A 17,517-nucleotide genomic window follows, 5' to 3' on the forward strand; every position below is an offset into this window, starting at 1 on the left:
TTAAAGGAAAGAAATTCATTTAATACGAGGCTAATCCACGTTTAAATTGTTAAATAGAAAAAAGCTGTTGGAGTCTGTTGTAAGTTGCAGATAGTCATATCACATTGGAAGCATAGGCTCATTTCACCCCAGTTAAATTGTTGAAGTTGGTAAGCACACTGAAATTCTGCATAACATCGTGTGTGGCGAATGTAGCTCTGAAATCAGTATGAAATTGTCAATTTGCTGGTGTCAGCGTATAGCCCTCCAAACGCGCCATATGCCATGCTAAGTGGCACCATTCACCAATTCGTTCCTACTTTCACGGTCCATCCTCCCCTTTTCCCTGCCAGGAAGCTGAATGGCCACAACAAAATGGCAATTTACCCTCTCGAATTGCTGCATACCCCCTGCGGGAAGGCTCTTTCCGTTTCACCTCGCGGGGCATCCCAATCCTACTAAGCGTCACGACGTGAAACTTTGACTTTCAAATGGAGAGAGAAGTGTTTGACCATCAGTCCTGTCACAGCTGTCTCAATAGTTTGTGTCTGGCTATAAGTTTGACGGGACATCAAAGAAGAGAGTAACAAAACGAGGCTGGTAAAGAGGCCAAACAGCAAAAGTACACGTAACAAAATTAAGGAATATGAAGGGAAACGTTTGATCTCTGATCCAATAATAGCCTACAAAGAAAAACGAGTGAAGATCCCTGCATGTGATCATCTTTAAGATCACCAATAAACGCACACACTCGCCATTTTTTATGTTCTGTAGGCATAAAATGCATCCAAATGAAATACCTCCCCTAAAAACGAACCATGTTCATCGATGTCAGTAAGGTTAAGCGAAGACAGTAAGGTTTGTATTTCTTTAATTTAGCTTGTCAATATAACTTCAGTATGAAGGCTATGCCTGCCAGCTATCAGTTTTACTCACGTTTACTGAATACCCGAACACCTATGGAAAAATCAAGCTGCTGGTATTCATTTAGCTTTTACTTTTAACTTACCACCCATCTGAACCATGCTGCTGAATAATCGAACGGACTATTGCAGAGTTAGTGGTTTAATTCACACCTGGACAGCCCGTCTCAGAGATGTCTGATAGGTTTTTGAATGCATTGGGCCTATTTTTAAAATTAAATTGTATGTTCACAAAATGACGGTCAGTCACAGACTGGAAGTTATTCATAGTCGATGTAAAGCGGTGGTAAGTGTATAAATTCACAAGCTCAATTTGCCCAGAAGCCTGTATTCTCTATCCAATTTTTGACAGTTCTTCACTGTAACATGTACAATTCTTTTCATAGTGCAATACAAAACTGCATATTTTTCACCAGAGTTTGGCTTTGCACTGGCAACGTTGAAGTACAGTATGATTGAACCAATGGCCTGCTTGTAGACACACTGTGAAGTGATGCCACCAAGTGGTCACATTTGTGTTACAGCAACCAAAACAGAAAATAGGAAAACATCTTATTTCATGTTTTTTTAATCACTGATTTTTACACAGCTGTTCATGAAAATATCACAATTAGTACAGAATTCATTCATGTGTATATTTACTTCATGCTTCAAAGTGATGGAAATGCATATAACCTTAAAAGATTTTGAAAACGATACATCCATTCTTTAACACAATATACATAAACAGAAACCATAACCCCCAATAGTAATAATTTAATCTTGTGCCAGAATCCTACATAGCTGACTACAGATATGAGTTATGTGAAGGCTCTTTAGAATATAAAGCACATTTCTAAAAATAAAATTGTTTGCTTTAAGTAACTCAAGCATGATCTACATATATTTCAAAGAGGATTTGACATTAGAGCATTGAACTAAAAAAAGATCCATCTATGACTTCTCTATCTGAAGTGATTGATACATTTCCTGAAGTGAGCTACTGGCTAATTGTTTTGGTATAATTTTGAATGAGACCTTGGAAGTACTGCTGTGTGTTTTTGTGGGATTGAAAAAGAATGATGTAACATTTTGGGAGGAAATACCAAAACATAAAAGAGTACAGGCTGGAAAGTACAGCCAGGGCACTAAGAAGCTGTATGTACTTCCCACGGTAAAGCATGCACTCTGTGGCGAAGATGATCCAAGTGAGGATCAGCAGGAGGAGACAGAAGGTTATTGCTTTGGCCTCATTGTAGTTTTTAGGAAGGTTTTTGCCCATGTATGAGAAAATAAAGCAAAGAGTGCATATTGATGACAGTAAAATCACAGAAGCTGTAGATGCTTGTAGACTGATGTCACAGCTGAGTATGATTTTGTCAGGGTACCAGGATGTTTCATTATAGGGGCTTGGAGGTTTACAAGAATAGCCAACAACGAGGAAGATTGCTTGAATGACAAATGCAACAACAATGACCAGCCACTGTCCGTTATATTTTACCCACCAACTGTGGAGCTTTGGGATCTTGGCCGCTATTTTAAAAATGCAAACAATCTGAAAAGAGCGCACAACAAAACATGCTAGACAAATAGTGTAGAATAAGAGAAATGGTAAGTATCTCAAAGTACAAAGAGGGACTGTCGGCTTACCAAAATGAAAGAATACACTAAGATTACTCAGACTTAGACAGCCTAAAATTAAGAAGCACATTGGTCCACCAGCAGATCTGACGACAGGTGTGTTGTAGTTGACTGAAAAGAGAACAGACATGGCTAACGTCATGCACACAAATGCACAGGCCGCTGCGAAGACCAGCATAGCCACAATATCTGTGGCTGATATGTACTCTACAGCCCGCAGATTACATGATGTACTTCCCACTTCAGACCATTCGATGTCCTTACACTTGAGGCATGCGTATGGACTCTCTGTTTTACAAGAGACAATAAACCATATTAATAGATTTATATTTGAAAATGTTCAGTTTTTGATCAAATTTGTTTGCATTATTCATAGCTTCATTACACCCAAAATAACTGTAATAACTGAAAAAACTGCATCAATACTATTGAGGAGACAGTGGTCCATTTAGTTTTTAAGGATCAAGATGAATCTTTAAAACCACGTGAAATAAAAGTATAGTTATCTTTATGGGAAGAAACAAAGTACTAAAAACATTATTACTGCACTTCTGTAGAATTTAGATATCTGTACTTTACTCTTTACTTTAGTATTCATCTTTCTAACAGCTTTTTACTCCCTACATTTTAACACAATTGTCTGTGCTGTTCATTAGATTTTCAGAACAGGCTTGTTACTTCGGATTTTATACATTTAAGGTAAGTTTCTCCCCCCCAACACTGAGTGCCTTCAAACATCCAACTGATTTGAGCTTAAATGGAGGGAAGAATAATGCATAAAAACAATCTTTTGGAGTTTCCAATAAGATTGGGCTTATTGCTTATTGAAATAACAGAAGAAAGAGGCAAAAAACACATAATATATAATTTATGTATACTGTTTTGTATGATTTATATCATTATACTCAGGGGTTAAAGTAGGACAGAATGATGCATTCTTTATTTGTTTTTTGGTCCAGATGTCTGTAAGTTGTGGTCGCAGTTAGTGCTATATGATAGTACAAATTCAGGTATCAATCCAATACCACGTAAGTACCGGACTGGTATTGCAATACTGATACTGATACTTACAGCGTATTTAGGGGGGGGGGGGGGGGGGGGGGGAGACGGACGACAACTTGTCATGATTTACTTACTTTCCACAACAATGAGTTAACATAAGAAAGCAGTTTTTTAGAGACCTGAAATGTAAATGTGCATGTCTTTAAAGCTTGAGTCAACTTCTGTTGATTAAATGTACTATATTGATGAGACCCTACAACAGATTTTAGTGTTTCCCAACCTGCCTGAGTCACACTTTAATTCCTGACTGTGCTCTTTCTTCTTAGGTGTGAAAACATTTGTATTCCCATGTACTAAATAAAAAAAATTATATATTATATATATACTTTTTATTAATACTTGTGCCTTTTCACTTTTATGTGACCAAAAGAAGTTAAATCAGTACTTTTTTTTTAATCAAAGTGTTTTTAACACATATGTCTAAACTTGTACTTAAAGAAAGTATGTACTTTTGCCATGATGAACCTGTATATTTAGTCACGTTGCGAACCATTACCCGTAATGTTGGCGTAAGTTCCATTTGGACAGATTTCACAGTCGAAGCAGCATTCATAGATTCCATTTCGCTTTTTTTTATATCCTGCAGGACATTCTGGGGAACATAAGGAAGTAGGTACCTGTACAAGACATTTATTTAGCACATAAAATAAGTTGAAAAAAAAAAAAAAGCATTTCTGAAGGGTAGCAACAGATTGGGGAGACAAAACAACACAAAAAAGATGCTTTATATACAACAACAAATGACAAAAGAAACCTGAAGAAAAATAAAAACAAAGGATCTTTGATAGTGTGTTTTGACTTTGGCTGGTGCTTTTAAATCATCTTGAGACAAACAAACAAACAAACAAAAAACAAACAAACAAACATTTTTCATATATTACATTTAACTAAATGTTGTATTAATAATAACAACAACAATAAAAACTTACTTTTCCATTGGTGTGCCATTCAATTTTGCTATCATCCACGAAGAAATGCACTTGTGAATTAAACTGATAAAATCCAATCTCCTGTGCATCACCACTGTTATTCCAGAAAACTATTGAATAGGATCCTTGCTTTAGATTTCCGTTGTCATCAAACTGAATACTATTATTTACAAGTGTAAAATTTGACTTCCTCAGCTCTGCTAGAACCTGATGTGTGCAGAAAAAATTACACAACCATTAATTCTTTGTATTTAAAATGAAAAAAAATCATATATTGATGATATAGATAATAGACCTAAACTTTTTCACAATATGAAATGACAAGCTCTACAACTATTGAAAAAGAGTTTGGTTTCAGAATTACAACAATACATCATCTCAGTTTCAAACGACTTGCAGGCTATTGTTAAAAGATGGAATTCAACACAGTAGAAGGAAATTCCCTGTTCTAACTGCTTAGAAGCATAGAGAGTACTTTCTGTCAGTAATGACTTGGTAATATTTGGGTAATTTGGTAACAAGAAAGTAATAATATAAAAGTATCAAGTTATTATCAGTTAATTAGCAAATCATTATCCAAGAAGCCAATTGGTAGAAGTATAGTATATTATAGCATATAATATGATACAATCTATTGATATGGTGGTAGTAATATGATAACCTGTGCATTTAAATTAAAAAAAGAGAGACTTGTTGTAGTAAACTCGTAAAATATAATAAGGTAATATTGGTTAGTGCTTCAAGACTCTGGGACATATTTATCCTATTATAATGTTAAAACTAATCCTACATTGGTCCTCAGTATTTTTCTTTGTTTCAAGATGAAAATACAAATGACTGTGTTTTAATGTTGTGGCCTATTACCTGGAAGCATGTGGTATTAACTAGAAATCAGGGATGCAAAATGCAAGACCGCCAGTTTCTAACTACTGGCATATTATTGACATATTTAAGTTGAATATATTTTCGAACAATTTAAAATGATTATAAATGTACACTCAAATTTATTTTCAGAGGAATCTTTTTTCATTAATAAAAGACAATTAAGCTCAATTGCCTGCAATGGTCAGGATTTTAAAGTATGGTAATCTACTGCTCTTTTTTGTTTCCCTACATAGGTCTTACGGTGTGATCAAAGCATATTTACAGAGCCCCAGCTTCTTGCATTTGCATCAGTGAATCTTTTATGAAGATACTCCATCATTCTGCAGTTGTGCACTTTGCAGCCCTGATTACTGATTATTATATAAAAAACTACCAAAGATATTTACAGGTAATAAGCCACAACATTCCAGCTTTATAATAATAATATCTTATTATGGCAGTAAAACCACAAGTCAGCATCTAAAAATCCTAATGCAAATATATTACAGTTTTATTGCGTGCAGGTTATCATGTTGTTTCCAAAATATGACAACACAGTTTTTAATATATATATATTTGGTTCCACAATATTACTTCTAATTTCTGGCTTGCTATTACCTAGTCATATAAATTTTGCTGTAATATTACTCAACTATAACCACTGTTGATACAAGATAATTGCTTGGCTTTTATTTGGACATTATTGGTAGTTAAGTAGTAATAACTTGTACTTTACACATTATTACCACCTTTACATAACATTATTAGACAGTTCTCAGGATGATTAAAAAAGGCTTGTATACTTACAATGTAGGGGTACACTGTGATATTGCTATCACATTTGTCAGCTCCACATCGTAAGGTATTGTGTAAGGCATGAGCAATGGCATATATGGCAGAGTAAATTGCAAAAGAGTATGATGGGTCTGCAGCAAAGATATCCTCAGGATTCATGCAACTACAGTTACATTTCTGATTGCAAAATGTGTCTTGCTCTGCATATTTACAATGAAGTTGGGCTTTGGAAGAATGCAAAAAATCACTGAAACCAGGTATTGTCACTACTGGCTCAGCTACTCCAAGTACAGTTCCAATGTTTTTGATTCCTTTCATTTTGGGGAGTTTTTTGTTCAAGGCCCATGCATCCCCTGCTATCCACACCTTATTTGTCACATTCAGTAGCACTGCTGACTCAATGAGAGGTTCAACATTGTTGTCTAGAGCAAAAACAATAATGACATTTATCTGTTGTGCCTCTATCTGTTTGAACGTTTGAGAGTAATTGGTCCTGTCACTCAGGCCTTTGGAATATGGTAGGCAGATCTCAGTATCCTTTATCCTCTGAGCGAACAAATCCAGACCATCATTACCATAATCATCATCACTGTTAAGGAAAGCAACCCAGCGCCAGTTGAATTTTTGCAAAATTCTTACAATCACATCTATCATGTTTGAATTGGAAGGCAATGTACGCATGAACGATGGATATTTTGCCTTATTTGAGAACACAGAAGTAGAAGTTGCATAATTAACCTGTTAAATAGAAAATAATAGAGAATTTGATCATTTTCATGTACAATAAATAATGACAAAAAAGAAGTCATAATCTTTCTATAAAACTGTTTTTTTGTCATATTATTTGTTAATAACTTACCATAGGAACAAGATTTATCATGAATAGTGGGGCTACGGTCAGGGATTGAGTGCTTGTGAAAGGACCGACCACAGCTATTACTTTAGACAGAACACTTTGTTTGTCATTCCAAGGTTGTATTGAACCATTTGCTGAGATTAATTTTAAAACACCTGGAAAATTCTGCGTATCTGAGCAGTGGTCAAATATGTCATAGCCAAGAGATACATTTGGCAGTAAATTGGTAGAGTTATTAACTTGCTCTACAGAAAATCTTATCATCTGAAATCTCCGATAATTTGAGAATGTGAATGGTTTACTGAGGACAAGAAGACAAGAGAACAGGATTAATCATAAAAATCTGAAATATTGCTTAAAAGCTTCGTATTTCTGTAGTTTTGTTATTATTACATAAATTCAATTGAACAAGGACACAGATCAGATTAAATTCTATACTACGTAGTTGGACTTTGTAAAGGCATCCAACTAGATTTATCATAAAACTTACGTGGCGCAGTCGAGGGCTTCTGGTCTTTCATGATACACTGAGCCAGTGTCGTCATGAATGTCAAAAAGTCCACCTATCAAATAATCCCCTTCCAGCTGAAACTCTGATGCTGGGATAGTATGTTGAGTGCAGACATGTAGAAATGCTCCTAGCAGACAGAAAGATGCTAAAAAATGTTTCATTGCTGAAGCTCTTTCTTAGCGTTCTGTTGTGCACTCTACCAAAATGTGCCTCTGCCTTTAGTGAGTTATGATACAGTGATGACTGTCCCCTCCCGTCATCATTTCCATGCACGTGGTGATGCACACCTATAAATGGTTGAATGAACTTTCACAAATCAGTATGCAAAAGCATCCAAGCTGCTGTTTGTGCACAAAGTTGAACAACCATCACAAGCAAATTAGTGCAATGCTTCTATCTGGAATAACTCAATTAATCATTTCCTTCCTTTAGACATTATAACACATTTACTTTAGATTTTATTTGACTCCATGACAGATATGGGGTCTTTAAAATATCTTTGTCTTCTTTGGGCGCAACCAAAGCTAGAATTCTGAAATGCTGGCATAAATACTGGCATAAAACATGTGGGCCTTGATTTAAAAGCCCTTTGGCTTTTAAATAAAGGCCCAAACGTTTCATGTTTTTAAATCATGTTACACTATCACAAAACCATTACGTCCACTGTCAAACTATTTATTCGTATTTGTAGATATTTATTAAAAGCACACTAATGCTAATTACAAGCTGCTCTTTCCACTGCAGAAAATGTGTCAAAATGCATTTGTCCTTTGGAAGAAATGTGTACTTCAACTAAGATTGCACTAGGTCAGAGCAACAAAAGACACAAAAACAACAACTCACCCCTCGATCATTAGCAAACAGTAAGTGACCACGTCCTCTTACAAATGATCCCTGTATAATCTAACATGTAACCACACAGACCATTCAAAATTTGCAATCACTCAGCAGATGAAAGTGATGAATGACAAGAACCCTAATCCAAATTTGAATTCAGGTAACTCCCTGTTTGAAGGGCAGAACTTTCTGGTTCATATTAAGAGATAGGTCTCATCTGGTGAGACTGTGGGCTGATAAACAAAAAAATGTGTTTCAACTATAACTCTGCATTAAGACCAAATGCAACAAAATATTACAGATAAACTTGCTTTAACTAGCAATAGTCAGTAGTTTGAAACACTTTCATATAGAATCAGTTATATGCTAATAGTTAAAGTCATTAGGCATAATAACAGTCATCTGTTTGTTTGTACTTTAATCCCAAAACATTTTCTTTACTTTATAATTAAAAGTGCATCTATTGCAGTTACGTTAGGTTTTGTATTATTGTTATTATTATTATTATTATTATTATTATTATTAGAATTGTAGGAAAGATACATAGGGTGTTTTTCATTATGGACCAGATCCAAATCTGGTCTTTCCCTGTCTGTGGAAGGCTGTCCACTGTTTACCTTAGCTCTCTATACTGGGTGAGAAGTGCCCACCTCCATTTACCCTGGAAGAGTCTTTAAAACTTAGTTAAAAATCACAAATCTATAAACGGCAAACAATAAAACTAATAACAGATCAATACTCAATATTTCACAACAAAAAACAAAAACATGACAGCAAAAAAACAAAACTGGAACACCTGGAATTCTTCTCAATAGGGGGTGGCTGTAGCTCAGGTGGCAGAGCAGGTCAGCCACTAATCAGAAGGTCGGTGGTTCGATCCCAGGCTGCCTCCTGGCTGCATGCCAAATATCCTTGGGCAAGATACTAACCCCATGTTTGCCTACTGGTGGTGGTCAGAGGGCCCGGTGGCGCCTGTGTCTGGCAGCCTCGCCTCTGTCAGTGCGCCCCAGGGCAGCTGTGGCTACAATGTAGCTTGCCATCGCCAGTGTGTGAATGGGTGAATGACTGAATGTCATGTATTATGAATACAATACTTAGGACTAGAAAAGCGCTATACAAATGCAGGCCATTTAACACCTGTACAGGTTAGTGAAACAGAGAAGCTCTTCACTTCTGACAGATGACTTACTGAAGTGAGTTGTTGAGGATCTGCTTATCAGAGCTTAAGTGGGAATTTTCAGATGCTCAAGCCCAGTTAGCTGCTGTACTTGCAGCTTAGAACAGCTTACAACAAAAAGCTGTTGTTGCTGTCTAGCCAGCTCTTTCAGCTGCCCATAGATACACATGTGAACCTCCCAAATAGTGTTGCAAAATATAATTTCAACAGTATTGGGAATAGTGTTTATGCACTATTTTGCACGAGTGGTGAGGTTTTGAGGCTTGAGGTGACAATGATATTTTATTAAGATTTTATTAACCCTCTCAAGGCAGGCGTTGCAGATTTGCAACAGTTAAAAGCTAACAACCTGATTACCCAAACATACATATTTTATGCGGGGTTTTTTTACTCAGAAGTACCACTGCAGGTATTCTTTTGTGCAGTCTGAAGGTGTGCCCATGAATATAAAAATCCCTCCATGGTACACAAATGCCTATGACTTTTTTTACTCTCCACCTTTGGCGAATTATACACACACGTACAGCAAACCCACTCCTATGTATTTTTAAAAGATACATTTTATGTTTATGAGAATGCATCAGTTTGTTGGAAGATGTAATTACACACTATGTATATCTATGAATACATTATGCTTTTTTTCCTAATAAATAATGCCAAAAAATTACCTTTAATGTAAAGCCTTGTTGTTAAAGCATCCAGTGCTTCTATCAGTGCACTGTGACATCATGACATCAAGAACACTGGACATTTAAACCTGTTTCCTTCTGACATGCAACATTGTCAATAAACAGTTTGCCAGAATATGATATTAGAGGTGAGATAACATAAAATTACATTATTATTACTTCTAAATAATAGAATTGAAATTTAGGGATGCTTGAGTACCCTTAAAAAGTGTCTAAACAATGAGCAGAGCAGTGCTTTTGTATAAATGCTAGGTAAGTTTGCTAATGTGATTATAATCATAATAAAATGTTTTGTAAAGCACATCCATTTTGGTTATTAATTTGAAATTAGCACCAAAGCTGTTATTAGTAATAAGATATTATTTTTTGCAGTATTTGGTAATGAACCAGCATTTTGTAAATTATTAACACGAGCAATTTAGATTCATCCTTTTAACCAAATCCAATCCAAATATTAGAAGAGGTTTAGGTAAGGTCTAGAACGTGCGATTAATGAGGGAAACCCCACAATTTATCATGAAAAGAGGCATTTTAGAAATCCACATTGTAATAAAGATGCAGCTACAGGTACAATGAATGATAGTATACAAGGATGTTTTTAGTGAGATGTCGTATTACTATACTATACTCTAGGGCACAGGTGTCGAACTCCAGGCCTTGAGGGCTGGAGTCCTGGATCCAACACAGCTGATTTAAATGGCTAAATTACCTCTTCAACGTGCCTTGCAGTTCTCCAGAAGTCTGGTAATGAACTAATCATTTGATTCAGGTGTGTTGACCCAGGATGTTATCTAAAACCTGCAGGACACCGGCCCTCGAGGCCTGGAGTTCGACACCCCTGCTCTAGGGGGTATAGAACAACACTGAAAAATTTAAATAAACATCTCATGTCTTATCTACATGATCACTGATTTGTCTGTACCTTGCTTAAACAAGTTGCGTGTTGGGAAAACAAAGAGAGCACAATAACAAAGGGAAAATTACAGAACAACATTTTGCAGTTGGACAGAATTGGCTTCCAAACTTGATGTGTTGATGAATATATTAAGTCTGGAGAATTCACGACTTGTCTAGTAATGGTTAAACTTTATTGGGTTTTGCTTATTAATTAAGCGCAATATGAGTGAAAAGCACTAGTACTGCTACTACTACAGAAACACAAACAAAGAAAACCCATCCATTCAAGAAAAGTTTACATTTTATACAGTACACATAATTGCTTTCTTGTGAATAAGATCAGAGAATTGATAACACTCTCCTACAGCTTTGTTGAGAACAAGGTTCTATTCAGAACCAATTGATTGTAAAGCCTAGGAACAAGGTAAAAAAACAGATTATCTTGGTCCAAAGGAAAATATATATTTGTATAATTACATTGTAAACACAGGTATTAACTAATTGTCTTATCTCATTTAGAGATAATTTCATTTAGAGCAACATAAGTGTAAGTAAGACTGGTAACTTCTGAGAGAACAACATCTTCTCATTCATTTTCATCTAACTCTTGTCACAAAAATCCATAAGCATATTTACCAAAACAGAACTCCTGATCTAAATAAGAAAATTACTTAAAAGCAACATTTTAGCAGAAGGCCCTGAGTACATTAGTTTTTCTGCCTGTGGAGACACAAAATTATTAGAGGCAGCTATTGGCTAATTGTTTTGGTATAATTTTGAATGAGACTTTGGAAGTACTTAGGTGTGTTTCGGTGTGGCTGAAAAATGATGATGTAACATTTTGGAAGGAAGTACCACAACAGAAAGCAGTAGAGACTGGAGAGTACAGCCAGAGCATTAAACATTAGGATGAATTTCCCACGGTAAAGCATATATTGTGTGACAAAAATGATCCAGGTGAAGATCAGCAGGAGGAGACAAAAAGTTATTGCTTTGGCCTCATTGTAATTTTTTGGTAGGTCTTTTCCCGTGTAGGAGAAAGCAAAGCAAAGAGAGCACAACAATAAAGGTAAAATCACAGAGCAAGATATTGCTTTAGGATTAATTTCACAATCAAGTATGATTTTGTCTGGGTACCAAACTTTGTCTTGGTAGGGTTTGGGTGCAGCATATGAATAGCTAATAAGAAGCAAGAAAGCCTCAGTGATAAATGCCACAGTGATAACTAGGTGCTGCCCATGATATTTCATCCACCAACTGTGGAGTTTGGGTATCTGGGCTGCTATTTTGAAAATACAAACAATTTGAAAAGAGCGCACAACAAAACATGCTAAACAAATAGTGTAGAATAACAGAAATGGTAAGTATCTTAATACACAGAAAGCAACTGTTGGCTTGCCAAAGTAAAAAAATACACTAAGACTAGACAGACTGAGACAGCCTAAAATTAGGAAGCACATTGGTCCCCCAGCAGATTTGACAACAGGCGTGTTGTAGCTAACAACAAAGAGAACAGACATGGATAACGTCATGCCCACTAAGGCCCAGGCACCGACCATGATCAGTATAGCCCAGTTTATGTAAATGGCATATACTCCACTACACGCAGATCACATGAAATACTTCCTTTTTCAGACCATTGTGTGTCTTTGCAGTTGATGCAGTTGTAGCGATCTTCTGTTTAGACAACAAAAGGACAGACCATCATTAAACTGATTTTTGAAAAAGAAAATGCTGCAGGTAATTTATGATACATGAAACTCTTAAAATAATTTACCTGTGATGTTGATATAGGTTCCATTTGGACATATTTCACAGTTAAAACAGCATTTGTGGATTCCAGTTTGCTTTTGTACATATCCAATAGGACATTCTGCTGAACATAATGAAGTAGGTACCTGTTCAAGGATATTATTTTGTAAAATATACAGACAACAGGAAAAGGACTGCAGCCACAGTTTTTAAAATTTAGGGCCACTCACTAGATACTAACAACCACCATCTGTTTATTTACGCAATAGTATGTTTTGACCCTGGAATAACTACACTAGTGTGTCTTTATGTACAAATGTATCATTTGAAAGGAAAAAAGATACAAAAAAGGATGATTTGGTTACTTTATGCTGTCTAAAGTGTTGATACTGTATGAGAAGATTCAAAAACACAACTTACATCTCCATCTGTGTACCATTTAAATCATGGTGTTGTTAATGAAGAATTGAAGAGATGGATAAAAGCTGTAAAAGCCAATCTCCTGTGCATCTCCAGTCTGATTCCAGAAAACTACTGAGTATGATCCAGACTTGAAATCTCCATTCTCATCAAATGGAATATTCTGGTTTAAAAGTGTAAAGTTTGACTTCTGCAACTCTTCTAAAACCTGTTGTAGGCATAAAGAGGTAACTGTAACAGGATATTCACACTTACTTAGGTTGTTAAAATATCCCAGAGAAAGGAGAAACTGCAGTATGGTGAAACCTTTTACAGAAAGTGTACATTTTAAGGATTTTGAGGACACAAGAAGTAGGAGGTAATGGCTGGATGGATGCATTTTAAGAGAGACGTAAAGTTTGATACTATGCCTATGCCCTCCCCTTGATCAGGTACTCTGCTGGAATAATAATCTGGCCAAAGGAGTCCAGACTTTAACATGATTGGTGCAGTATGGGATGATCTTGACAGAGAATAGAACAAAATGCAGCTACAATGTCCTTCAAGAAGCCTGGAGAACTATTTCTGATGTTACTTCTTATATTGACTTTTAAGCTCAATAAACTTAAAGATAGAGAGGGTGGCATCTTATTCTATTTTACCCACCTTATATACCTTGCTCTATGCAGTGTGTGATCACAAAAAAGATAGGAAGGATCAGTATTTTAAAATGTTTAGACATACATAGAGGTTACAGTTGTCAGTAAGATGAAACACATAATCTCTTGAGTACTGTTTGCACACTTACCATATATGGGAACATGGTAATATTATAACTGCATTTACCATCTCCACATTGGAAGGCATTGTGTAAACCGTGAGCAATGGCATACACAGCTGAATAAACAGTAAATGAATAAGACGCATCTGCTGAGATGATATCCTCTGGAGTCACGTAGCTGCAGTTGCAAGCCTGATTACAAAACCCATTTTGTGCTTCATTTTTAAAAAACGTCTGTCTTTTGGTAGAGTAGATAAAATTATTGAAGCCGGGTACTGTCTCTACTGGCTGAGACACACCTAGTACAGTTCCAATGTTTCTTATTCCTTTCATCTTGGAAAGCCTTTTGTTAATGAACCAGGTGTCACATGCTATCCACACTTTATTTCTGAAATTCACTTGTACTGCTGTCTCAACAAGAGCTTCTGAAGTCGCTTCTGGAGCAAAAACAATGACAACATGTATTTTTTGTGCTTCTATCTGTTCGAATATTTGGGAGTAGTTTGTATTGTCATTGAGAACTTTCGTATAAGCTAGGCAGATGTCAGTACCGTGGATCTTCTTTATAAAAAGATCTAGGCCATCACGACCATAATCATCGTCACTGTTAAGGAAAGCAACCCAGCGCCAATTGAAGTGCACTATGATCTTAACAATGACTTCAATCATCCCGTCATTGGAGTGCACTGTCCATAGGAAGGAAGGAAATTTTATTTTATTTGATAGGCGAGAGCTGCCAACTCCATAACTGACCTGTCAAAAGAGTAATGGAGACATTTTTACTATTTCTCGTCATATATTCACGACTTTAGGTTAACTTCATTTTAGTTTATAATTCTAACTTACCATAGGAATGAGATCTGTCATGAAGAGTGGGGCTATAGTCAGGGCATCTATGCTTGTAAAAGGGCCAACCACTGCCATCACTCTGGAAAAATTCTTGAGTTGTTCAAACCAAGGTTGAATCAGGCCATTTACTGAGATAAGATTTAAAATTCCTGGGAAGTTCTTTGTATCTGAGCAGTGGTCAAATATTTCATACCCAAGGGACACATTTGGCAGTATGTAGGTAGAGTTATTAATTTGTTCCACAGCAAATCTCATCATCTGAAACCTCCGATAGTCTGAGAGACTGAATGGTTGACTGTTGACAGAGAAAGAGAGTAAAAGTTTTTAAACGAAACATAAAAATTGTTCACAACTGACTTAATGTAGTTATCTTAATGTAGTTACATGTAAATGTGCTACTAAGTTACACTCACTGACTTAGTTTAGGTGAAGTTATATCATGTAAGGTGTGTCATTTGGTTTGAGTTCCACATATCAAGATTTGGTTAGAAAGCTTACCTGGAGCAGTCAATGGCCTGTGGTTTTGTTTGATAAATACCGCCGTAGGCATAATGAATATTAAAAGTCCACCAATCAAATAATCTCCATCCAGATGGAAGTCTGTGGTTGACACTGTGCATTTAGTCAAAGTATGTAAAAAAGTTCCCAGCAGATACAGAGAAGTAAGAAAATGCCTCATAGTTACCATTTGCCAGTCTGATGTGGCATCTAATGAGATTACACTGTGCTTATAAGAAGCAATGCACTACTTGTATGAGCAAGTTACCACAATTTATTTCCATGAGCTTAGTGATGCATGGCTGTTGATATCGTACATACGTACTTGTTAACGGTTGGAAGACAATTCACAAATTAGTATGCAAAACACATCCAAGTTGCTAAGTGCCTTTGATGACTGGATAGTAACTGAAATGGATAAATGAGGCATTCTTTTAACTTGCACTTGATTATATGTTACCAAAAATGATTTATTAAAAAAATGTATCCAATGCAGAAACCCATTGTCATAATGCCTGTAAACTGCATGATAAAACTTAAGCCAAGAATCATTGGAGAAGCTTAATGAATACTGGCAGCACACTGGTTAGAATAAATTTTCAAAAGAGTGTAATAATACCACTGTCTTTAACAATCCCTAATGGCTCATACTACATATAAATATGTTCATAGTTGTAAAAGTTTTTTGATTAAGGGTTTGCAAGCTTGTCAGCTTCCAAAAAGACAAAAAACAAACTAAAAACCAGCAACAAACAACTTAAACATTTACAAAGAAAGAACAATACAGTATCCACATCTGAACCAAAGAGTAAAACAGTGAAATGTGGATTATTAAATATTAGGTCTCTCTCCTCCAAGTCTCTGTTAGTACATGACTTAATAATTGATCAACAAATTGATTTACTCTGCCTTACAGAAACCTGGCTGCAGCAGGATGATTATGTTAGTTTAAATGAATCAACACCCCAGAGTCATTCTAACTACCAGAAATCTCGAAGCACAGGTCGAGGGGGCGGTGTGGCAGTAATTTTTCACACCAGTCTATTAATTAATGAAAGACCAAGATAGACTTTTAATTCATTTGAAAGCCTGATGCTTAACATTGTCCACCCCAGCTGTGAAACTCAGAAACCAGTCTTGCTTGTTATCATCTATCGTCCACCTGGGCCTTACACAGAGTTTCTGTCTGATTTCTCAGACTTTATATCTAATTTAGTTCTGAGCTCAGATAAAATAATTATTGTGGGTGATTTTAACATCCATGTTGATGCTAAAAATGACAGCCTCAACTTGGCATTTAATCTGTTGTTAGACTCAATTGGTTTCTCTCAAAATGTAAAAGAACCCACCCACCACTTTAATCACACTCTAGATCTTGTTTTAACATATGGCATAGAAACTGAACATTTAACAGTGTTTCCTGAAAACCCTCTCCTGTCTGATCATTTCTTGATAACATTTACACTTACAATAATTGATTACGCAGCAGTGGAGAGTGGACTTTATCAAAGTAGATGTCTTTCTGAAAGCGCTGTAACTAAGTTTAAGAATATAATCCAGCCACTGTTATCATCGTCAATGCCCTGTACCAACACAGAGCAGAGCAGCTATCTGAACGCTACCCCAACAGAGGTCGATTATCTTGTTAATAATTTCACCTCCTCACTACGTACGACTCTGGATACTGTAGCTCCAGTGAAAACTAAGGTCTCTAATCAGAAGTACCTGACCCCGTGGTATAATTCTCAAACACGTACCCTAAAGCAGATGACTCGTAATCTGGAGAGGAAATGGCGTGTCACAAATTTAGAGGATCATCATTTAGCCTGGAGAAATAGTTTGTTGCTTTATAAGAAAGCCCTCCGCAAAGCCAGAACAGCTTACTACTCATCACTGATTGAAGAAAATAAGAACAACCCCAGGTTTCTCTTCAGCACTGTAGCCAGGCTGACAAAAAGTCAGAGCTCTTTTGAGCCAACCATCCCTTTAACGTTAACTAGTGATGACTTCATGAACTTCTTCACAAATAAAATCTTTATCATTAGAGAAAAAATTACCAATAATCATCCCACAGATGTAATATTATCTACAGCTACTCT

At 36.1% G+C, this 17,517-nt stretch overlaps 3 protein-coding genes across 3 annotated transcripts; all 3 read right to left on the bottom strand.

Annotated features, from left to right (window-relative positions):
* Positions 1–1,469: 1,469 nt before the first annotated feature.
* Positions 1,470–8,090, bottom strand: tas1r2.2 (taste receptor, type 1, member 2, tandem duplicate 2). Its single transcript, XM_085147032.1, has 6 exons — positions 7,519–8,090; positions 7,032–7,329; positions 6,185–6,910; positions 4,514–4,720; positions 4,081–4,201; positions 1,470–2,810 (listed from the first exon to the last, which is right to left on the bottom strand). The coding sequence occupies exons 1-6, from the start codon at positions 7,698–7,700 to the stop codon at positions 1,882–1,884; spliced, it is 2,463 nt and encodes an 820-aa protein (XP_085003158.1). The 5' UTR covers positions 7,701–8,090; the 3' UTR covers positions 1,470–1,881.
* Positions 8,091–11,835: 3,745 nt separating this feature from the next.
* LOC146495210 (taste receptor type 1 member 1-like) lies at positions 11,836–12,803 on the bottom strand. Its single transcript, XM_085147044.1, has one exon. It carries the CDS (start codon positions 12,696–12,698, stop codon positions 11,889–11,891), a length of 810 nt encoding a protein of 269 aa, XP_085003170.1. The 5' UTR covers positions 12,699–12,803; the 3' UTR covers positions 11,836–11,888.
* A 910-nt stretch (positions 12,804–13,713) lies between these two features.
* Positions 13,714–14,883, bottom strand: LOC146495211 (taste receptor type 1 member 2-like). Its single transcript, XM_085147045.1, has one exon. The coding sequence runs from the start codon at positions 14,738–14,740 to the stop codon at positions 14,051–14,053; it is 690 nt and encodes a 229-aa protein (XP_085003171.1). The 5' UTR covers positions 14,741–14,883; the 3' UTR covers positions 13,714–14,050.
* Positions 14,884–17,517: the final 2,634 nt, after the last annotated feature.

This window comes from Neolamprologus multifasciatus, chromosome 20 (assembly GCF_963576455.1).
Source record: "Neolamprologus multifasciatus chromosome 20, fNeoMul1.2, whole genome shotgun sequence".
Classification (NCBI taxonomy): domain Eukaryota; kingdom Metazoa; phylum Chordata; class Actinopteri; order Cichliformes; family Cichlidae; genus Neolamprologus; species Neolamprologus multifasciatus.